Source organism: Pleurodeles waltl, chromosome 10, assembly GCF_031143425.1.
Source record: "Pleurodeles waltl isolate 20211129_DDA chromosome 10, aPleWal1.hap1.20221129, whole genome shotgun sequence".
NCBI lineage: Eukaryota > Metazoa > Chordata > Amphibia > Caudata > Salamandridae > Pleurodeles > Pleurodeles waltl.
In genome coordinates this window covers 263,433,134-263,458,089 of record NC_090449.1, presented here as the reverse complement: position 1 = coordinate 263,458,089, position 24,956 = coordinate 263,433,134, and the positions used below count along the sequence as shown (strand labels likewise).

At 44.0% G+C, this 24,956-nt stretch overlaps 1 protein-coding gene across 1 annotated transcript in view; it reads left to right on the top strand.

Annotated features, from left to right (window-relative positions):
* Positions 1-24,956, top strand: part of LOC138261449 (cytoglobin-1-like) — a 314,212-nt gene that overhangs the window by 259,061 nt on the left and 30,195 nt on the right. The window contains exon 2 of the mRNA XM_069210397.1: positions 8,654-8,885. Coding sequence (XP_069066498.1) covers positions 8,654-8,885 — 232 coding nt within the window. The remainder of the gene's footprint in view (positions 1-8,653; positions 8,886-24,956) is intronic.

Below are 24,956 nucleotides of genomic sequence, written 5' to 3'. Positions count from 1 at the left end.
CATGGGAGCCCTGTGGGAGTTCCATGGGACCTCAAATAAAAAATACATGGAGTGTTGTGATTGGCTGAGAGAGCTTTTCCCAGGGGTGGCTTGGGCACTTTTGATGAAAGTTTTTTTTTGGTTAGGTCAGGCCCTGTGTTCCAGGTGCTAAGTCCAACTTCCACCTGTGCCTGGTCAAATGTAATGAAGATAAATATGATTTGAAAAAATCCCAGAAAATCATTTGGAAAAAAACAAAGATTAAAGTCATGTTAAAGTTAGGTAAGGTAATAAGATCTTACTTTCGGTGAAAAAACTTCAGAAACTCACTAATAATAATAAATGGTTAAAGTAATGTTCTAGCTACCTAAGGTGCTAAGATTTTAGGCTATATTAAAAAGAAACATAGCAATTCAGTGAGGAAAAAACAAAGGTTAAAGTGATGTTATAGTAAAGCCTTGTAATAATATCATATATATATGAAATAATATAAGAACTAGTGTTTTAAAACAAAACCCTGAAATTCACCAGTTATAGTTCACTGAGCTAACTATTTCTTGCACCCCACCATACACTACTCATGACCTTACATATTATAATACCCATTACATGTTCAATTACATCTATGATGATTTTCTGTCTGGTTGTTGTGAATGCTTCCAGATTGATTGAAAATGTATATCGAATAGGCTGTACTCACCTAAATTGATGTGCACAATTTTATGAATTATGTTTTTAACATTTATATAATCAATTGGCCTTTCCATGCAATTGCCGTAGATCAACAATTTGACTGTAATCTCACTGTATAAAGCCCATGAAGATAATCTTTTATTAACAGTGATTTGTAAACAATAATAATGATTAATTTTTTTTTTTAACTTTGTAAATGAATATTGTTATCTGGAAACTTTTCCCAAATGAAGCCATTTGATGATGATGAATAAAAAAGGACTACGGGGTCTATTCAAAAACTATGTTTTGTAGTACATTAAGTACTACTACAAATATTCCTACCCACTTACTGCAAAATCTACGTGTGGCAACCTCCACCTGTCCTACTTTTTCTCTTAAGAGATCATTGCATCTCCACACAAATAGGCGTATGCTTATGTAACAGATGTGGGAGGGAACCAGGCAAGTGGCTGGAAACTAGGGAATACTTACTACTAAATGGGAGTGGTTTAGGGAAATAAAAGGAGGGGTTTAGGGAAGGGTATGGAAGGATTATGAGAGGGCCATGCTAATACAAACGTCCACACAGAAAAGAGTAGGGCTATTGCTATTCACAATCTACACTTCTAAAGTTACTGCAGCCATACATGTAAAAAAAATGGTAGTAAAAGTACTCCAGCCTTGCCTCGGAGTACATCGAGCGCCGCACATAGCCACTCAAAGGTACTGCAACACATTTCCACCATGTATGCTGGGATTAAAAAAGGCATGAGAAGACAGTCTAAATGCTTTCAACTGCTTATTTATTTGCGCTACATAGGGTGACACATTTCAGCATGTTGGAATTATAAAAATTCCTATGCCACAAGGGACTCTGTCAACATCAATGTAATTATTGATGGATGAAACCTCCAACCATCTGATTATTTCTCTTCTTGCATGTTTCTCTTACATAGATAACTTTTGTTTTAAAGTGCTAGAAGGTGGTTTAATATGTCTGCACTTGCCTTACTGTCCTGAATTTTCGAGTCTATGGATTCATGAAACTTTTTGCTGCCTCTTTTCATAGAGAATCTTCACCTCTGTGAAAAAAGCCACAAGAGACATCTTTAACCTCTTAAACTTTTTTTGAGTCACAAAGCCTTTTTTCTCCTTGTGTCTCTATCACTTTGTTATATTTGCTTTCCTTCTCCTTTCCAGTCTCTGCTATCCTTATTTAAATATTAGCTCATTCTCTTTCTACTCCCCCCTGCACCCGTAGAGCCCGCAGTCTAGCCACCTACCGCTGCTGTATCCATGGGTGGCCTCTTCAAATGATTTCCACACATGTGCAGACACATGGTAGCCATCTTGGAATGGCTTTGATTGTGCTTTATGCAAGAGCATTCCAGGATGTCTTCCACCGCTAATACGCAGACAGCCATCTGGAAAACAAAAAATGCACTGTCAAATTCGGTGTTGGCCCTCTAAAACAGCAAATAATAGTAAAAAATATCTGATCGTGGCACTATACCAACTATTTGACTATGGGCACAGGAGACAGAAAACAAAGTCTGGATCCCAAACTGACCACAGTGATTCATTTTATCACAAATGTTTGAAGCTGAGGAACTAAAACTTGTCATAGTGTTACCACATGTTGGCATGATTTAGTGCTTTATATAATTTGCGTTACTGTGAACCCAAAACTTCTGTTTCTTCTTTAGAGTGAAAGGTCAGTAAGATATTGATCATAGGTTTTACCAGCTGCTCAAATAGACCTATGTTAGGTATAGATGTGCAAACGGCACAAGTTGCATTGAAACACAAATACTATAGGCCTCAAGAACAAAACTTTTTTTGAGTCACAAAGCCTTTTTTTCTCCTTGTGTCTCTATCACTTTGTTATATTTGCTTTCCTTCTCCTTTCCAATCTCTGCTATCCATATTTAAATATTAGCTCATTCTCTTTCTACTCCCCCCTGCACCCGTAGAGCCTGCACTCTAGTCACGTACTGCTGCTGTGTCCATGGGTGGCCTCTTCAAATGATTTCCACACATGTGCAGACACATGGTAGCCATCTTGGAATGGCTTTGATTGTGCTTTATGAAAGAGCATTCCAGGATGTCTTCCACCACTAATACGCAGACAGCCATCTGGAAAACAAAAAATGCACTGTCAAAGTCAATAGTTCTGCTTTGCAGTTTCATAGGTTAAAATGTTTTTCTTTGCCAATGCTTGTTAAATTTGATATTTTCAAAATCAATATCACATTTTACATATAAATTATATTCAAAATGGTTATGATGTTTTCTTGTTTAACCGAATGCACACAATATTTTCATACTAGTGTATTTAATGTAGATTTTCCTAGTAATTTATGAAGGAAAGTCTTAATTTGATTAAAGACACGGAGGCGAATATTATGCGTTCCTAACTTGCTTTATTAAAACAGCAGCAGTCAAGAAACTACAAATCCCAGTGGGCTTAGCAACAAGCTAGCCAATGGGAAGAAACAACATACAAACAGTAACCACCAATAGAATACCGGCTAGTGGTATAGAGTACACCCTTGACTGCAAGCAGCCCTCTTTTCTTGAGCGAGAAAGTCAATTAGTATCATAAAATAGAGGTAACAAAGATCCTATAAAAGCTATCGCCAGGATGGAAGATAACAGTTCTTGGCAGCAGGAGATAAACCATTGAAGGCGTGGAGAAACTTGGCAGGATTGATGGTGAGAAAACTTGGAGTTCCGTAGATGGTAGGTAGGTAATTGTCCGAAGTCATCATGAAGAGGCAGGTGGTAATGCTGGAACCGCTGGTAGGGAGGGAAAAGGCAGACATGTTAATGGAAACTGTGGAGGGATAATATTTGCCTCCGTGTCTTTAATAAAATTAAGACTTTCCTTAATAAATTACTAGGAAAATCTACATTTTATGTCAAGACCGGAGGCTCCTATTATGCTAGTTTAAAGTGTATCAAGTACTAAAGAAGCTGCTGTTTGAATAGGTTTACAATAAAACATTGTCATTAGACCAGTCAGCTGACATCAGAATGTCCTCTAGGGAAGAGCCTATAGAGAAGGCTTTAGATGCCATGGCACCTCTGGAGGAATGGGCTCCAAAAATGGAAGTGTCAATTCCCGCTAGTGACATTAACCATTTAACCCAACGAGCAAGGGTTGGAGAGAAAACTGGCTTGTGGAGTTTGCGGAAAGAAATGAGTAGTTGGTGATTGGAGGACATTCTGAGGTTAAGCATACGCTTTTCATATTCTTTTAAACAGAGGCCCACACAAAGTTTAGGTTGAGTAGGAAAGAAAGGGTAAAACACAGTGTGAAGATTAGTTTTAGTACGTTTGTGGATATGAAATAACACTCCTGTAGCAGTAAACTGGCGAGAGTAAACATCTAAAGATTTGACATTAGACACACGTTTAATAGAAATAAGACATAAGAGCATAGTTAACTTTGCTGAAAGCATTTTTAAAGAAAGGTCTGCGTTGTCAGGCAATGAAATAAAAAAGTTGAGCACTATGGACACATCCCATAAATGAGTGTATTTGGAAGCAGGGGATTTGAAGAGTTTAACTCCCTTGAGGAGACGACAGACTAAAAGGTGTTCGCCAATGGGTTTGCCGTTTATGTAGTGATGGTGAATGGAAATAGCAGATCTATAGAGATTCAACGTTATGAAGATTTGCCAGAACTGGCTTCCGAGGCCAAGAAATTAATGATTAGATTGATATTTGTTGAAAAGGGATTGATACATTTTCCCACACACCAGCTTGTCCATAGAGACCAAGCTGATCTGTAGGCTTTTCTCGTTCCCTGAGCCCAGGCGTTGTTTATGAATTCTGAAGCTTCTGTTGAAATAAGGAAGGTTTGTTGGGGGAACCTGATATACCTTCCACGCTGAAAGAGTTAGAGAATTGGATAGAATTAGGTTGTGAGGGGAGCCTTTCGGATCGAGGAGAAGAGAAGGTAAAGAAGGGAGGAGAACTGGAAAATCTGTTGAAAGCTCTAGAAGAGGAGGAAACCAAACCTGAGACTGTCAAAACGATGTTACCAAGATTATGGTTGCTTTTTAGCGTCTGACCTGGGCTAACATCCAGTTGATTAAGATTAAGGGGGGAAGGGGTAGTGGATTGCCTGGGACCAATCTTGTAGAAATGCATCTGTTGCAGTGGCCAAAGGATCCGAACGCCAGCTGAAAAAACGTGGTAATTGTGAATTGAGGTGAGAGGCAAAGAGGTCTGTATGAAATGTACCCTATTTGTTGGAGAGAATGGGGAAAATGGAAGGAAGGAGTTTCCAATCGCTGGAGTCTTTGAGATGACAGGAGTGCCAGTCTGCTACAGAATTTTGGGACCCTGGAAGGTACTCTGCTTGAAGCGAATAATTGTGGGATAGACAGAATTCCCATAGGCTTTTTGCCAGCTGAGCCAGAGGTTGTGACCTGGTACCTCCGAGATGATTTATGTAACGAACTGCAGAAACCAACGTTGTCCATACGGAGAAGAATGGAGCATTTGGCTTTGTGTTTTGCGAGGGTTTTGATAGCAAAGGAGCCTGCAAGCATCTCTAAACAATTTATGGGCAATTTGGACTCCTCTGGTGACCATGTACCTCCAGTCGATATGTGACCACAACGTGCGCCCCAACCTGTCAGGCTGGCATCTGATTCTAATACAAGATCGGGCGCTGATTGGAAGACGGTCCTGCCATTCCAGGCATCTAAATGGTGTATCCACCACTGGATTTGTAAGCGAGAGTCTGTGTCTAGTTTTATTAGATCGGAGAATGCTAAGCCTTTGCGGAGATGGAGGATTTTTAGACGCTGAAGAGCTCGGTAGTGAAGATGACCGGGAAATATGGCTTGGATAGAGGAGGAAAGGAGACCTACTATCCTTGCTAGTAGCTTGAGAAAGATTTGATCCTTGAGAAGGACGTGGTGAAGTTCTTTTTTGATGGAAGTTACTTTTGAAGGAGGGAGATGGAGGGTAGCAGAGGAGGAATCTATTAGGAAACCCAAGAATTCTATTTGTTGTGAGGAATCATTAGAGATGTTTCCAAATTTATGAGGAAACCTAGGTCGGAAAGGAGAGAACAGGTGAGTTGAAGATGAGAAAGAAGAGTTTGAGGGTTTTGATTCATGAGTAAGATGTTGTCCAAATAGATGATCAGTCTGATACCTAGAGACCTGAGATAAGTGACAATTGGTTTCATGGTTTTCGTAAAGCACCAAGGGGCTGATGAAAGACCAAAGGGTAGGGAAGAAAAATGCTAGGTTTTGGAATGCCACTGGAATTGAAGAAATTTCCTGTGAGAAGGATGGATAGGGATGGCCAGGTAGGCATCTTGTAAGTCTAATCTCACTAGCCAATCATGTTGGAGCAAGATATCTCTGAGATGGATTATATTTTCCATTTTGATATAACGATATATGAAAAATTGATTGAAAGATTTTAGATTGATTACAGGTCTTAATTTTTTGTTTTTCTTTTGGACAAGGAGTAGAGAACTCATAAACCCTGAGGGATCGGGTAGAGGGAGTTGCATAGCCTTTTTCTGCAAGAGAACTTGAATTTCTGAAGAAATAAGATTGGACATTTCTTTTGAGAATTTTGGAAGGGGATGAAGAGTATCTTGAAATGGAGGGGAGTAAAATTCTATGGCATAACCCTAAATAGTGTTCAGCACCCAAGGGTATTTTGTGATAAAACACCATTTTGGAAGGAAGAAACGTAGACGCCCTCCTATGGGAAGGCCAAAAAATGGGCTTACCTTGGGGATTGTGTGTCCTGACGTAACGTTGTCCTCGGCCACGGAAACCTCTGGATCTATGAGGGTAGAACAGGGGTTTGAAATCCTGGGTGTTATAGGATGATTTGAAGGAAGAATTATAGGAGCCTTGTGAGCCTTGGTTACGGTAGGGACGGCCGGTAAAGCGGCTCCTGCCTCTACCGGGCCGTGCAAAAACCTGTTGGTTAAACACTTTCTTTAAATTTTGTTGCGCTTTGTCAATGGACGAAAAGGTGGAGACGTAGCGGCTAAGGTCCTTGATGAAAGAATCACCGAAAAGCTGTCCTTCTGTTGGTGTTGCAAGATCAAGGGTAGCCAGATTTGCAAGCTTGGGGTCTAATTTCAAAAGTATGCATTTCTTTCTTTCATGGATGATGGCAGAGGTTGCATTGCCCAGGAGACAGAAAGCCCTTTGAACCCAAAGAGAAATGTCTGAAGGGTTTATTTCAGAATTGTTTAGCCTGGCAGATCCCGCCAGGTCGAATATTCAGGCGAGCGGTCCAACCACATCTAGTGACTTGTCTTGGCAAGTTGTCCGAGCTTTATCTACCCCTTTTCGGGGATGTCTGCCAAATTTGGAAAAGAAAGTAATCAAAGATTGATCAATTGATGGAGTTGTGGTGATGTGAGAAGGTAAAGAAATTCTGGGGCATTCAAATTTTAGTTTTGCACGAGTTTGCTTGTCCAGGGGAAGACGGAGACGTGAGGAAATATAATCGCCGACATGGGGAGCAGGAATCCATTCCATAGAACTGTGGTGGTGGATAAGCGTAGGATCAAACATGGGTACACCATTGGAATCCAGAATGGAATGAGAGTCAGAACTGGATAATTTAATTTTCTTTGAGGGGGAGGGGAGGAAGTGGTGTCCGAAGCGTTGGAATGAATTAATTCATCCATGTCATCCTCAGAGTTCAATATCTTAGATGTAACTATCTTTTTGGGTGCATTATCAGTATTTTTTGTTTTGAGTTAACATTTAGCATGTGCAACTGCAATCTTTGTGTTTGTATAAGTGTTCCCCTCCTTTCTAGGAGGCCTTGGAGGAATTAAATCCTCAATCTGTGGTGAGGAAGTCTCACCTATCAATTGTGCGCCAATTGAAGATTTATTTTTTGTTAAAGGAGACATTTTATGTTTTCTGCTTTCCCCCACAGAATGGACCATTAAAGAACTGGACGTTATATGTCTGACGGAATTCTCAATGTTTTTAGACATTTTTTTCATGGAAGCTTGTACAGCCTGTTGCACTGAAGTCTGAATAAAATCAGTCAAATCTGGGTTGACGGTTTCCCCCTCTTCAGAATTAACAGGTGTTGGAGGAGAACTATCAACGCCATTGAAACGATAAAACTTTGGAAAAAGGTTGTGAAGAAAAAGGCAGCAATTAAACAGTTAACCCAGCCGAATGGAAAGTGGGCTGGAAATAGATAAAGTTAAACAATCCTCTGAGGCGTGAGCCATGTAGCTGGAGAAATGTTGAAAGGCTGGACGCGCCTTTTTGAGGAGGCAGAAAGGGCGTGTTCCAATGTGTGTCGTCTAGCGGTAGAAACGGAATGGACGGCAGCCACGAAGAAGTGGCTGGAGACGCATCTGAACCAAACCGCAGCAGAAAGGTAATACAAGAGCAAACGGGCCTGAAGGAAAAACTGCAAGCGCGGCGGTTTATACCGTTAGAACGTGCGGAAGGCCATCCGGTGAGGAGAGGAAGGGGGGGAAAGATACGAGCAGCGTATTGATAAAGTTAAATGTAACGCACGAAGTGCGGAATACATATAAAGAAAGCGGAGCGCTTCTGAAATCATAAACAATGACCATATAAAACTATAAACAAGTATTGAAACGAAGATATAAAAGAGTACTTATCTTGACTGCGAGAAGCAAGAAAAGAAGGCTGCTTGCAGTCAAGGGTGTACTCTATACCACTAGCCGGTACTCTATTGGTGGTTACTGTTTGTATGTTGTTTCTTCCCATTGGCTAGCTTGTTGCTAAGCCCACTGGGATTTGTAGTTTCTTGACTGCTGCTATTTTAATAAAGCAAGTTAAGAATGCATAATAGGAGCCTCTGGTCTTGACATAAAATCATATTTTCCGTATTTTTTCAATGATTACTTTATCATGGAAATGTTCGGAAGTGCCTTGAGCTGAAACCAACAATTTATAAATGTGTTTGTTTTTTTAAGACAGCTAATTTGTTTTCCCACTGCATTTAGGCTTTTTGTAGATTTTCCAAAGACTAAAAACTACTTCAAGAAATTGAAAGACATCTCAACTCTGGAAGAAATGCAAGCAAGTGCTGGAATCAAGGCCCACGGTAAAAGAGTAATGAACGCTTTTAACCAGATCTTCAGTAACATGGACAACTGGAGCGAAGTCCGTACTATCGTGGCACGGTTGGCACACAGGCATAGAGACGGCCACCAAGTTGATGTGTACAATTTTGCGGTAAATTATGTGTTCTTTTATATACTTTTTGTGCTATGTTCAAGTTATATATTTATTTCCTATGTCATTTTAGTATGGACAAACATCCAAGTTGTTTGTGGCAAAACAATCCAGACATATTTGACAGGATTTTACCAAAATCAGGGAGTAACCGTAGTGACATCACATTCCATCTAATACCGCTTGAGGCTTTCACAGGAAGTGACATCACACGGTCTTTAATCTTGTTTGTTGACAACTGTACATATGTTCAAAGAAGTCTACGTTGAAAACTCAGGGAAGACGCTTGTCTGTAAACAACAATTCATAAAAGACTTAAGGATCTAACTATTTGAATGAACAACAGCTAAAATCACAATTATCTTTAAATCAAAAGATAGTTACTTAAAAAATATATATTCGTCGCATTTAATATTCAAGTTAGTTAAATCACAGGAACTGCAAAGCAATCTAAGAGGCAACATAGCATTCCCCATTTCAGAGAATGTCGAAACTACTACCACACCAGAATGATTAGTATGTTAAAAAGATTTGAGAATGTATTATTATAGCGTTGTCTACCCGATGAAACACCAAGTATTTGAATAGAAAGGTGGGTGAGCAGGAACCGGCAATTTTCAACAGATGTCCCGGTACTGCGCACTTACACGTGAGGCCCCACTTATATCGGAATGCACTTGCACACCCCTCTCTGGAGGATTACTCCCAAGGTGGCGTGGACTCTAAAAATGAATTTGCTTCTGTAAACAGATTCTATTAGATGTATTCATGTAGGTGTGCCTCTATGATATAAGTTAAACACACACTGATGTTAGAATGTTTATTCTCTAATCAACATGACGGCCATTTTTAGCCCATTTGCTTTCAGAACCATGCATCAATTTATGGATGGTTTGATAGCGTTGCATTCACTGAGGGGGCAATTAAAAGGAGCCCTCAAAACTGCCCAGTATTACTCACCCTGGAACTACCGACTTCAGTGGCATGAGTATTTCCCCGAAGACTAAAAACGTTAAATCACTTGATATTGTGATTTAATATGGGAAATGTTGGTTCTGCACCAATGCATGTAGGGTTTTCCTGCGTTTTTCCAGTTTTAGAAGCGGGGTGTCGGGGTGAAAAACACCCGATCCACGGTATTCCAGCATACACGGTGTTCCTGTCCCTAAAGGGGCAGGTAAATTCGATTACTATCCCATTGGGATTACCTGATCTCTCGTAATAAGGGTCTAACTGGTGTCACTACTTTGTACAGACATACAGTAAACAATCCTTGAATTTCTGGAAAATTCTGAAGTCATTTCTGCTCGGGCAGGTGTTTAGAGTATACCACTGCTCAGGGGAGTAGTTGAGTCGAATTTTACATGTGCCAAAGGGTTTAGTGCTCCCTCCTTTTCTATTTGGAATCTCCCACAACCTTGCCTATTGTGTATAAGCATAATGTATTAATAAATACATTTTCTCCTTTAGACATTTTGGGAAAATGAAGCATTGAAATGTCATTTCGAAGAAATCATTTCGTAGAAAAGGTCCGGTGCAAGGTGGGAAGGGAGCTATCACGTAAAGAATTTATAGAAAGATTTGTACCACATTTTAAAGAGAAAAAGAGAAGGGAGATGGAGAGAGAAAGATACAGAGCACACTTACATAGAGCAGTTCATAGATAATATATTTTTAGGAACTTTCGGTGCTGAGCATTTCAGAGCTGATTTGCTGGTACATGCCGACAGCATTGTGTGACAGGGTCAGTTAGACACACCCAGTATCAAGGGCAGGCATGAGTTCTGTTAGCGCGTCAGAACCTTAATAAGTAAACTTACAAGGAGACGCAATCAGGTCGATGAACCTTTGGACCGCGTTTGGAGACTTCCCAGTACGTAATGCACTCTTAACGTCATCAATCAATAGGTCAATAAACATTTAGTAATAACCAATAAATAATCAATAAACAATCAATAGGAATCAACAATTACAATTACATTTTTTAAACTCTCGACTTCAGAGTGCCATTCATTTGTTCCATAAGTCCTGATGCTTCAGGGCGGTAGCTAAAATGCAACTTCTGCTCAATGTTCAATGCTGCGCACAGTAATTAAATCACCTCATTGTTGAAGCGACTTCCCCTATCTGATTCTAAAGAGACTGGAAAACCGAAACGTGGTATCAGTTCCCTAAGCAATAGTTTCGCTACGGTGAGGCTGTCATTTATACGTGTAGGGTAAGCTTCAATCCAATGGCTAAACACACAATCACCAACACATACCTCAGACCTCCACACACAGGCATCTCAATGAAATCCAATTGCATTCTGCTGAATGGACCTCCAGCTCTTCCAATGTGGCTCAAATTTACCACTGTCCCTTTCCCCGCGTTTATCTGTTGGCAGATGATGCAACGGTGGCAAAGCACTTCAGCTGCTTGTCTAAGCTTCGGATTGAACCAGTCAATCTTGAACAACCTGATCATGGCATCCCTCCCAATGTGTGCTTGGCCATGATAAAACCTTGCAAACTGTGACAAAAGACTGTTTGGCAAAACCATTTTTCCTTCTTCTGAGACCCACAAATCATCTGGTCTTTGTATGCATTGTATCCTAACCCAAGAACGCTTCTCATCTTTGCTGACACGATCCTGCAACAATTTCAGCTCTTCTAATGTGTCAATCACTCTCAATGCATAACCTGTGTCTCATTTTCTTTTTCAGGTAACAGTTCCCATTGATCCTTGAACGATATACAGTTCAATGCGCAAAACCTTGCGACTTGATCCGCATATCCATTTCCCATTGAAACAAAGTCTTGTGATTTCAAATGTGCACTACATTTCACCACAGCAATTTTATGAGGTAACTGAATTACATGCAACAATTCTTTAATTCTCTCACCATTTTTCACTGGCGAACCAGAAGAGGTCAGGAAACCTCTCTGTGACCATAGTTGGCCAAAATCATGAACAATTCCAAATCCGTACTGACTATCAGTATAGATTGTGACTCTAATCTGAGCAGAGAGCCCTAGTAAGAGCTACCAGTTCAGCTAATTGAGCGGAATACACTCCTTGAAGCCAGGGCGCTTCCAGGATACCAGAAATTGTGCATACCACATATCTGGCTCTCAGCACTCCTACTGAGTCTCTCAAACATGAGCCATCAATGAAAATAATTTGGTAATTTTCTTCCAATTGGGTGTCTCTAATATCAGGTCTCGGTTTTGTGCACAATTCTGTCACCTCAAGACAGTCATGTTCAACATCTTCCAGACTTTCAATATCTGTATTTTCACTTGGAAGCAAAGTTGCCGGGTTCAACACTGTACATCTCTTTAACGTTACATTTGGTGACCCCAATATAATTGTCTCATACTTGGTCAACCTTGCATTGGTCATGTGTTGCATTTTTGTACGCGTCAGGAGAATTTCAACTGAGTGAGGGACCATGACTGTTAAAGGATGTCCCATCTCTATGCCTTCACACTGTGTAAGGCTTTGTCCAACTGCTGCTACTGCACGCAGACAACCCGGTAAGGCTGCTGCAACTGGGTCCAAAGTAGCTGAAAAATATGCTACTGGTCGGTTTACACCTCCATGGACCTGCGTCAAGACAGACAAAGAACATGCATTGTGTTCATGACAAAACAGAATGAAAATCTTCATGTAATCAGGCATACCTAAAGCTGGAGCCCAGCACATGCTCTCTGTTAGCTCAGTAAACGCTCTCATTTCCCTCTCTTCCAACACTATAGAGTCTTCATTCTCTTTACTCGTCAGCTTCAGCAATGGCTTGGAGATGACTGAAAAATTCAGGATCCATTGGTGACAATACCCCACCATCCCTAGAAACATCCTAACATCTCTCTGTGTTGTCGGGGATTCATCTGTAACACTGCTGTCTTTCCCTGGATAATTTTCTCGACCCTTTCTCAACTAGATGACCCAAATACTCCACCTCTTTCTGACAATACTGCAATTTCTTGGGGGACACCTTGTGTCCGTTCTTTCCCAAGTGGTTCAGTAGGGCAATCGAGTCATACTTACACTCGTCCCTTGTTTTGGACGCAATTAACAAATCATCAATGAACTGCACTAGAGTCAATTGGAAAGGCAGCTCCTACGACTCCAAATTCTTCTTCAGAATCTGGTTGCATATGGAAGGTGATTCCGAAAACCCTTGAGGAATTCGACACCAAATGTAGACTCTGTCCAAGAATTTAAAACAGAAGAGAAATTGGCTGTCCTCATGAAGAGGCACAGAAAAGAACGCCTAAATCAACCACTGTGAACCATTCTGCGTTGCATGGAATCTGAAACATAATCACAGCTGGATTTGGTACCACTGGGCAACATTTTACCACTATGTCATTGATCTTTCTCACATTTTGGACAATCTGAACTTTCCCACAAGGCTTTTTCAGTCCCATTTTTGGTGAATTACATGGACTGCTCAATACCTCCTTTAAGACTCCCTGTTTCAATAAATATGCAATCATTTGCGCAACCTTCATAAGGACATCTTGCGCCATATGGTACTGTGGTATCTGGGGGAATATTGCGTTAGGCTTCACACTGACTTTAACTGGCTCCATTCCTTTGATAATTTCTACTTCTTTCCCAGTCAAATCCCACACCTTTTCTTTAACTGTTCCCTGTAAGTCTGAGGGTAGTTCAGCTCGTCTATGGTCTCATTTTCAGGTTCAGAAACCTGTTCTTCACCTTCATCATCACTGTTTGTCTGGACCTCAATTCCATCATTAGAACAGGTGATTGAACACCTCGTTTTGCACAATAAGTCTCTTCCCAGTAGGGATACGGGACTTGAGTCACAAACCACAAATCTGTGCAATCCTTGGAAAGTGCCAAGCTCAACTTGAACCGGATCTGTGACCAGATTAGTGAGGAGTTGGTTTGCTACCCCTACTACCTTAACTGTCTGTCCCGAAAGGGGCAGTTTTGGAACTTCTGTACTTATGACTGTGGAGTGTGTAGCTCCTGTGTCAACCAAAAATGAAACCTTGTGACCCATTACCTTCCCCTGCACATAGGGTCTTCTCTGATCTACCTCTACAGATGCTGCAAGCCTGCACTCCTCTCCATCTGAACTCTCATCCGACCATTCATCGTTTAGTCCATTCTCACCACGAAATGGGAACTGCTGCAGTGTTTTATTTTGACTCATTTGTTGACCTGTGACCTGTTGAGGAAGCATCACCTGTTACTGTCCCATTGGGGCTAAAAGCAATTGCATTTGCTATCTAGGTACCATGGGGATCTGCTGTTGCATTGGTTGTAACTGCATTGGTTGTACACCTGGCATTTGAACCTGCTGCATGGGTTGAAACCTTGCATCTGATTCACATTATTCCGAAAATTTGGATTTGGACATCTCAATCTTGGTCCTCTCACATTCTGAAATGAACTGACATCATTGCTTTGTTGAATAACATCTTCCTGCACCATCATTGGGCACTCCCGCTTCCAGTGTCCAACGATTCGCAAGCATGACAAGGTAATAGTTTCTTCATTCCCTGTACATAATTTTGAACTACTACAGTGTTCAAGTCTGGACCGCGGTTCACCATACCTCCTCGTCCTCTACCTCTCATCTGCGCCTGAAACATCCCATTTCCCTGCTGCTGCTGTACCATTTGCTGTGGAAAACTTCCCTGCATCCCTGTCTGTGCTGCCTTGATTTGCATCTCCATCACGTTCTCCTTCAACTTTCTCGGTTTCAATTCAATTTTGTCACTATAGTATTTTGCATACTGCAACACCTCATCAATCGGTTTTGCTTGCCAGCAAATCAGATGAGTCTTAATCATCTGGCCAATTTCGTGTCTCAATCCTTCAACGAATCTGAACACCAAGTGATTCATGTCTTTCGCCTCAATAGTCTCTGTGCCACTGTAATGCTTGAACGCCTTCAACAACCTCTCATAATATGCATGTATCGACTCCTTGGCTTCCTGAGCAGTTCTATCAATCCTCTGCCAATCAATATTCTTAGGCAAAACTCTCGTTTTCAGAAACTCAATCACTTTATAATAGTACTTCATCACATCAGGAGACGGCGCACTCGTTTGTCTGTCCCTTGCAGGTTCATCAGTCGTCCAATCTACACTTTTTTTTGCACTCAGTCCATGAATCAGGTGGAACTATTATCTCAAAGAGAGTGTTCAGGTCTTCCCAAAGACACTTCGCAAGCTTCACAAACCTGTCTGTCTGCTGATACCATTCTATTGGTTTCTCTCTCAACCTGGGGTAATCATTTGTAAATGATAGAATGTCACCTCTGGTCCAAGGTACATGGACAAGAGTCCCTCCCGCAGTTTCTCACATTGGTAATATCTTTACAGGAACTATGTCATGTTGTATTTTAGCAGTCTGCTCTATGTAATCACTTTTCTTCTTGTCTCTTTTCTTCACCCATCTGAAGGCTCCCCAAACTTGTGCACTTTCAGTATTTCTTTGAGGTGCGCTTTCATTCCAGCAGACCTCATGTCTTCAAAATCCTTTGGCTCAAAATCTAATCTGTAACTCCTCTTCAAATGTTTGGTATTTTCTATGTCTATGCCGTGCTTGTCAGCCAGGTTTGCCAACCTCTGGTGCACTTTGCTCACTTCTTTAGCTATCTTCGGGCACAAGTACCTCAATTCTGCTTCTGTGTATGACTCTAACCTGTGTACACCCATGTTCCCTTCAACAAGTTCACCTGCTTCCATACCCATTCTCACATAGTTTAGGTAATCTTCTCCTTCCGCTCTCCCTGCTACCACAGGAGTAGTCTGTGGAGTGTTGAGTTTGTCTAACCAGTCAGTCAGTTGTTGTGCAGTTAAACCTTGCAATAAAATATTTCCAGCCTGTACTAAAGGCGTCTGTGATGCATTTACATTCGAGGTCTGCGGTGTTAGCAGTCTCGAACCTGATTGTCTCATTGCATCTGGAGGAACCCAATCGGACTGAAATCTAATAAGGTTCTTGATCCTTCAAATGTCGGTGCTGTAGGAATCATCCCTTGGGTGTTTTCTGCAAACCCTCCTCTTGTTGTATTTTGTGTCATTAACCCTTGATCGCATACACTAGGCTTCGCCTGCGCATACAATGGTACAGGTGGACCAACCGTAATAGGCAAAGATATGGCATCTGGTGTCTGTCTATTTCCCAAAATCTGTGGAAGACTAACTCCCATATTCTGATTCATCATTGGCATTATGTCTGACTGCTCCTGTGACCGAAGTGTATCTCGGCATCGTTTGCGACTGCACCTGGGGCAGTAAAAGTGGAGTTGGTTCTGTTTGAACCAAGCTTGGTCTCTGACATCTCTGCTCTGTCAGCACCATCAGATTGGTGGCAGTTTCTAGAATGGGTACGTCAGGGTACATCCTCTGAACCTGTGGCGGTTGCAACTGAGGTTGCATCATCTGTGTGGTGGGCACACCAAAACTACTCTGCATCGGAACTTGTGGAGGGACAGGACTAACCTGTGTCTGACTCACTGTCGCCTTGTCTTGTATCAAACCTGTAGAACCTGTACTACTACTCAGGCCATTTCCGTCTGCCACATATGGCGGTGGACGATCATTCAGTAACTGAGTAAGGAACTCATCATCATCTGAGTCATCTACCTCTGTCAAGAGCTTTCTAACCTCTTTATTTCTGGAAGGACTTCTGTTTTTTTTTATGGTTAGCTTTCCTCCCTTTGCCTTCAACCTCTGGGGTTATCGCTGGAAACAGCTTAACTCCATCTAATGTCTCTCTTCTCCAAACTCTCTATGCACTATTCCATCTAGCCTCTGCTAGTGTCTTTTCTGCTTTCCTCATTCTCCTCTCGAATTTCTGTTGCTGTCTTGCCATTAGCTCCCAAATTGCTAACGCCTCAAACTGTGCTGGTCTCGGAGGTGGCTTCAGATCATATAGCACCATCCGTAAATTTTCTAAAATCCTCAAATTGAACGTTCCATTTTCAGGAAACGCTAAGCACCCATTTTTCTCCGTCGCCTTGCACCATTGCTTTAGCCAAAGACATGGAGCAACACCCTTTTCCTCCATTACAATGTAAGCAGGTGTAGCCTCCTGTGGTGTAACTTCTCCTACACTTGCGGTAATATATACATCTCCCCTTAAAGCACTCTTAAAAGCCTTGAAAAATTTCATCTTTTCGTCTTTATTTTTTTATTTATTTTTGTTCACAATCAAATCAGGAAGTGACTTTTTATCCCAGAATTCTCTGCGCCTACCTTCTTAACCAATTGCCTCTCATGGAGGACTGCCAATCCGTGCGCGACCCTTCTCAGTAACCAACCTATCTCAACTCGGCTCTAATGACATCACACTCGCACGTACTGCGGCTGACAAAGTCTTGTGGCTTGTCCTCCCACTTCTCAATATATACAAAACTAATGCAATATATATCGCGAGCACCAACCAATATCAAAAACTCAAATTTGCCGGTCTACTACAGGAAAGGTAACACGATTGCTTCAGAACTTTACAGAGGTTTCGCTTAGCCTCGGCCGCTACTCTCTCCTTCTCAGATCCCACACTCGCAAGCAAAATTTGACCCGCAAATTCGACTCTCGACTTGTCAATGGATTATTGTTCTAGTGCACTTTAGAACTCACCAAATCTCCATCGAAGTTTTCATTCACTCACTTTTGACTCAGACTTGACTCGTCGACCTCACTATCGACCTATTAAACCAAACAAATTACAACACAAACCAAGTGCCTCATACACTTATCAATATACTCCGGAGTCTTAGACCACACAGGGTCCGTACATCATCAACAACCACGTGGACAATTTTTTAGCACAAAGCGCCACACTCACATGAAGTTTGCTGACTTCCCTACTCTCATACTGCGGAGTACGCCCACTCCTACTTCAACATCATCATCTGGCCTAAAATCCTCACAAACCTCACAATTCACCTGCGATTTGCATAAGCTGTGCAAGCGCAAAACCTACTTCATTCACACTATTACTAGAACGCCGAGAACCTACTCAAACTTCCTTTAGCAAGCGCAGAGATTCCGGGAAAGTCATTTGGGACTTAGGGAGACATCCTCTTTCCAATTTACATCATTGAAAAATTATAAAAATCAATTTATTGGGTACACCTTGCCTACTACTAAACCATTTCACCTTGAACCATCCGTACCAGGACCTCAAAGGGCCAAACCCTTCCGTATCTACCAAAACTGTTGATTATCGTACTGGGGCTTCAAAGTTAAACATCAACTCTACAAAACCGTGATCTTTTGACTGGGGACCCAAAGGGCCAAACCATCCTCTGCTACCAAAAACTGTTAGCGCGTCAGAACCTTAATAAGTAAACTTACAAGGAGACGCAATCAGGTCGATGAACCTTTGGACCGCGTTTGGAGACTTCCCAGTACGATATGCCATCTTTACGTCATCAATCAATTGGTCAATAAACATTTAGTAATAACCAATAAATAATCAGTAAACAATCAATAGGAATTAACAATTGAACACACCATGACCTTTCAGTCATGAATAACCACACCAGTTTAATTAGGAGTTAGAACATTTATTTCCCTACGTTAACAATCTAATATCATGTAGATTAATCTCATTGGCAAATAAAACCCATTAGAAACAATACTGTTAGGCAATCAGCATATAGGACACTACTTCATCAATGCTTGGATTTAACACATTCAGATCATGATGCACATCATTAATATGAATCAGCTTAGCAGAGTCTCATTAGTACATGAATCAACAAAGCAAGAACTCAGTCATTTGTCTATTTGCGTAAGATATCAGTGAACACCTCAACTAACCTCGAATTAGCATTAGCATGTTGGGCTTCATGCAAAACAATTTAGTCACACAATTTTAGAAAACATCTGAACTAAGGCCTCTACCAAAATAGCAGTTGGTACCTAGAAAGAAAAGGCAAAAAGGCAATTACAATTTGCATTGGATAGTTACCAATCCAACAGATCAGCAAGCAGCGTCAGTCTTCGTCCTCAGGACATCAGGCTATCACCATCAGGCAGAGTTAGGATGGGACAAAGTCTTTAACATTAAGATAAGCAAAGTCTCTTTCAAGACGCATAAGATAGCATAGCTAGGGAATGATCACTTCCCTCAGATAGAGGAGAAGTTAGCATCGGGCAGGATTAGAGTAGAGGATGGCTTAGAGTAGCAGAACAATTGTTGGAAAAGGGAATGGAAGGAAGAATGAACAAGAATGGTTAGAAGTGTCCAGAAAAGTGGCTTCAAAGAATATTGCTTGAAGAATGGCTGATCTCGGTTTGTGCAGAGCAGTTAAATTAAAACTGTCAAACTATTCCCTAATTCCCTATTGGACAAGTTTTGGTGCAATGGTATCTCTGTCCAATAATTTGCAAACACCTTACTAGAACCTTCGACAGTTCACAGTTCCCATGCCACAGATTGGTCCATTTAATTGATGTCTTCAACGGTTGGAATGTCAGGTAACAAATGTTGCCATTCGTACTCCAGTCAGAGTCTTCATTGTCTTCTCCTAGTACGGTTAACCTTGCACCTGTTACGAATTACACTGTTGCATTTAACAAGAACTTCCCCTTCTAGCAAACCGGTTCCCACAAGAAAGAATTCTACCACAGTTACAAACACATAGCTTCTGGAAAAGTACAACTTTGTGTCCTTCAGGAAAAACAGCATTAAGCCAGTTAGAAATAAAATTCAAATATGAGGCTAGGTAGCTAGGCCAAAACCTTTGCTAAGTTAAGCCTTTATTAAAATGAAGCAAACTCTTAACCTGTAACCTTAATTATGATATACTACTACAAAATTAAAACATATTGCATAACTTCTCAACGTTAATAAGCATTTCCATTAGTCTTCGTATATATTGGTAACCACTCTTTGTGGGCACATTTCAAATATGTGCATTATTTTTCTACATTAAAACACATTTTCTATGCAGCTTCATCACACGATATATGTAAGCTTTTGCATTAATATTTCTTGTTAAAACACACACGTCAACAGTTCTCACTGGGCAGCGCATTAACTGTAATAGGGCGCACTGACTGGTTCTGTGCTCAGCAAATCCAGTTATAGGTGAGCCACAGCACAGACTGGGCAGTACATTCGGTACATATGGCCCTGAATGGCAGACACATTCTCTGTCAATACCTATTCAAGGCCAGATAATACAAATGTACCAGAAAAACAAGGGGTAAATGTTGTTTCTGAAGATTTCACTCACAACTGTTGATTATCCAGACCATAGAATCATGTGGCAACTGATTCATATGTGCAAACAAAGTGCACAGGCTCCAAGATGTTCTTGGGAGCTTGCTGCTCGTGCTGCTGAATGGGTGGATAGGTGAATACCAAAGCTATGTAGTCTTGCTTCCACCCCTTACCTGTATTCCACCACTCCAGCGGTGCTTTCTTCAATAGAGCGTTGGATCCCTGCCCCTGTTGTTTTCAGGCTCTTCAATTCTGCACTTATATTTAGTTGCCTGGCTGCATCCTCTTGCCTCCGTGCATCATCAGGCAGCCAGGTATAAAGGGATGGCAGTTGCATATGGATGGGAAACTCTTAGGGCTCACCTTTTACAGCCATTGATTGTATTGATGAAGATGATACACAATTGATGCCATCACTCAACCTCCAGTAAATGAGCTGTATCATATACTTTATTTACTGGCAACAATTTGTAACTAGCACTTCATGCTTTTCAGTGAAATTCTTCCATGAGCCTTTTTCTCAGTAAGTTACATAAATAGCACTTTTAATTGCTAGACATGTCTGCTAGTGCAAACTAAATATTTGCTCTTTTCTGTATAATAGAATTTTTTATATCACTGTATTTGTCAGTTCTGCTTGAAATTGTCTGAAGGCATGAGCCTTGTTTACTGGATTTAGTGATGCTTGTTTTCAGTCCTGGGATGGGAATGTACTCCTTTCTCGATACCTGGTCGCCCAATAGTATCAATCAATCAATCATAACATTTGTAAAGCGCACTATGTACCCGTCAGGGTTTCGAGGCGCTGGGGGGGGGGGGGGCTGGGTGAGCTGTTAGCGGTCGAAGAGCCAGGTCTTGAGGAGTCTCCTGAAGGCGAGGAGGTCCTGGGTCCGGCGCAGTGAGGTGGGGAGAGAGTTCCAGGTCTTGGCGGCGAGGAAGGAGAAGGATCTTCCGCCGGCGGTCTTGCGCTGGATCCTGGGGACGATGGCGAGGGCGAGATTGGCAGAGCGGAGTTGACGAGTGGGGGCGTAAAAGTTGAGTCTGGAGTTGAGGTAGGTAGGTCCGGTGTTGTGTAGAGCCTTGTGAGCGTGGGTGAGGAGTTTAAAGGTGATCCTCTTGTCTACGGGGAGCCAGTGGAGGTCCTTCAGGTGAGGGGAGATGTGACATCGGCGGGGTATGTCAAGGATCAGGCGGGCGGATGCATTTTGGATACCCTGGAGTCGTTTGATGTCTTTTGTTGGGATGCCTGTGTAGAGTGCGTTGCCGTAGTCAAGTCTGCTACTGACGAGGGCTTGGGTCACCGTCTTTCTGGTTCCTGTTGGGATCCACTTGAAAATTCTGCGGAGCATTCGAAGGGTGTTGAAGCAGGAAGAGGAGACGGCGCTGACCTGTTTGGACATGGTGAGGGCTGAGTCCAGGATGAAGCCGAGGTTTCTTGCGTGGCTGGCTGGGGTGGGTGGGAGTCCGAAATCGGTGGGCCACCAGGAGTCGTTCCAGGCCAAAGGGGTGCGCCCGAGGATGAGGACTTCCGTCTTGTCGGAGTTGAGCTTCAGGCGGCTGTCGTTCCTCCACTCGGCGATGGCTTTTAGTCCCTCGTGGAGGTTGGTTTTGGCGATGAGTGGGTCTTTGGTCAGGGAGAGGACGAGCTGGGTGTCGTCGGCGTAGGAGATGATGCTGAGGTGATGTTGGCGGGCCAGTTTGGCGAGGGGGGCCATGTAGACATTGAACAACGTAGGGCTGAGGGAGGATCCTTGGGGGACGCCACAGATGAGGTTGGTGGCTTTGGAGCGGAAAGGGGAGAGTCGGACTCTCTGGGTTCTGTCGGAGAGGAAGGATGAGATCCAGTTGAGGGCTTTATCCTGGATGCCGGCTTCATGGAGGCGGGTCAGTAGGGTGCGGTGGCAGACTGTGTCAAAAGCGGCTGATAGGTCGAGGAGGATGAGGGCCGAGGTTTCGCCGTTGTCCATTTGGGTTCTGATGTCATCTGTGGCGGCGAGGAGAGCAGTCTCGGTGCTGTGGTTTCGTCTGAAACCGGATTGAGAGGGGTCTAGGATGGAGTTGTCTTCGAGGAAGTGGGCGAGCTGTGTGTTGGCGATCTTCTCGATGACTTTTGCTGGAAAAGGGAGGAGAGAGATCGGTCGGAAGTTTTTGAGGTCGTTGGGGTCAGCCTTGGGTTTCTTGAGGAGGGGTTGGATTTCTGCGTGTTTCCAGCTGTCTGGGAAGGTGGCGGAGTCGAAGGAGAGGTTGATGATCTCACGGAGTTTGGGGGCGATGATGGCGTTGGCTTTGTTGAACACGTGATGAGGGCATGGGTCCGTGGGGGAGCCTGAGTGGATGGTGTTCATGGTTGTTATTGTTTCGGTGTCATCCACGTGGGTCCAGGCGGTGAGGAGGCAGGCGTCTGTGGAGATGTCAGGGGTGGGGTCTGGCGGCGGAGTGGCGTTGAAGCTGTCGTGGATGGTTGTGATTTTCTGGTGGAAGAAGGTGGAGAGGTCGTCGCAGAGTTTCTGGGAGGGCGGGATGTCGTTGGAGTTGGTGTTGGGGTTTGAGAGTTCCTTCACGATGCCGAAGAGTTCTTTGCAGTCGTGGGCGTTGTTGTTGATGCGTTCAGTGAAGTGGGCGCGCTTGGCGACTCGGATCCGTTGGTGGTGTTCACGGTTGGCGTTTTTGAGGGAGGCGAGGTTGTCGGGTGTGCGCTCTAAGATCCACTTCTTCTTGAGCTTCTGGCAGAGGCTTTTGGAGGCGGTCAGTTCGTCTGTGAACCAGGCTGGTTTTTTCTTTCCTTGGTTGGCGGTGGGTTTCTTGAGTGGGGCTAAGGTGTTGGCGCAGTCGAGGATCCATTGATGGAGGTTGATGGCGGCAGTGCTTGGGTCGGTTGAGCCAGGTGGAGGGTCTTTGATGAGGGTGCTGGTTAGTTGGTCTTGGGTGATTTTTCCCCAGCGGCGGTGAGGAGGTCGAGGGATGCGGTGGTGTTCGGTGATTTTCGTATAAGAGAAGTGGACGCAGTGATGGTCGGTCCAGTGGAGTTCGGAGGTGTGGCTGAAAGAGATGTGGTTGCTTGAGGTGAAGAGGGGGTCAAGAGTGTGTCCGGCGATGTGGGTGGGAGTGTTGACCAGTTGACGGAGTCCGAGGTTGAGGAGGTTGGAGGTCAGAGATGCGGTGTTGACGTTGTTGTTATTTTCCAGGTGGTAGTTTAGATCTCCCAGGAGGATGTAGTCTGGGGAAGCGAGGGCGTGGGTGCTCGCGAGGTCGGCGACGGTGTCGCTGAAGGGGGCTCTTGGTCCTGGAGGGCGGTATATGAGGGTACCTCTGAGGGTCGTGTTGGGGTCCGTGTGGATCTGGAAGTGGAGGTGTTCGGCTGTCTTGAGGGTGTCGTCCGTGTGGGTGTGGATTTTGAGGGTAGATTTGTGGGCGATGGCTATTCCGCCGCCGATTCCGTTGGTTCGATCTCTTCTGGTGATTTTGTATCCCTCCGGTATGGCGATTGCGATGTCCGGGGCCGAGGAGTCGTTCCACCAGGTTTCGGTCAGGAAGGCCACGTCAGGGGCGGTGGTGTCGAGTAAGTCCCAGAGTTCGATGGCGTGTTTTCGTGCAGAGCGTGTGTTGATGAGGATGCAGTTCAGGTGGTTGGTGTTGGAAGTTCTTGTTGTTGGCTTCGCCGTTCTGTCGCAGTAGAAGTTGCAGGTGCGGCAGGAGAAAGGTCCTTTTGTGTGCTTCGGGGTTGCAAGGAAGCACTCTGCGGAGGGGCCGGGGTTGAGTGCGCGGAGTTCGTTGGTTGAGTAGCGGACGCGGGTGATGCGGGGGGCGTGAGGACCAGGGGGGGTGGCGCTGGGCGCGGTCCAGGCGCGGACGGGCGCAGACGGGCTTGCCTCTGGCGCGCCTCCGGCGCGCCAGCTGCGCAGACGCGCAGCACCAGCCATTAAGAAGGGAGGGGGGAGGGAGGAGCAGCTGGGAGGTGGGAGGCGGGAGGGAGCGGCGAATGGGGGCGCGAGGGGGCCGGGGCCGCAGGGAGGCAGCGGCAGGGATCGGAACGCTTGGGGGAGCGCACAAGGGGCAAAAAGCACAAAACAAAACGAGCAAAATTAAAGGCAATCACAATAGAAAAACACACAGTATGAAATACAGTAATGGCACAGTACACGATCGGGGAGACAGCAATCAGGGGGGCACAATGGGGGCAGAAGCGCCAGCGGCGAGGCGCAGAAAAATCAGAAAAACAATCAGAAAAACAACTTACAGGACGGCGGAAGCGGCACACGGGTCAAGTGGAGCTAGGCAGAGCCCACTAGACACCAGGGATGAGGCGCAGGAGGAAGCCTGCGGGTGGAGGAGGGCCTCGAACACGCAAACAGCAGCGTGGTCGGGGGACAGAGGCAGGAGGCAGCAGGTTGGTGCTGCGGTCGTGGGAGGCGAGCTCAGGACCTGAAACAGGTCAGAGGTCGCTCACTCGCGACGCGCAGCGCCAGCCATTAAGAAGGGAGGGGGGAGGGAGGAGCAGCTGGGAGGCGGGAGGGAGCGGCGAATGGGGGCGCGAGGGGGGCGGGGCCGCAGGGAGGCAGCGGCAGGGATCGGAACGCTTGGGGGAGCGCACAAGGGGCAAAAAGCACAAAACAAAACGATCAAAATTAAAGGCAATCACAATAGAAAAACACACAGTATGAAATACAGTAATGGCAAAGTACACGATCGGGGAGACAGCAATCAGGGGGGCACAACGGGGGCAGAAGCGCCGGCGGCGAGGCGCAGAAAAATCGGAAAAACAATCAGAAAAACAACTTACAGGACGGCGGAAGCGGCACACGGGTCAAGTGGAGCTAGGCAGAGCCCACTAGACACCAGTGATGAGGCGCAGGAGGATGCCTG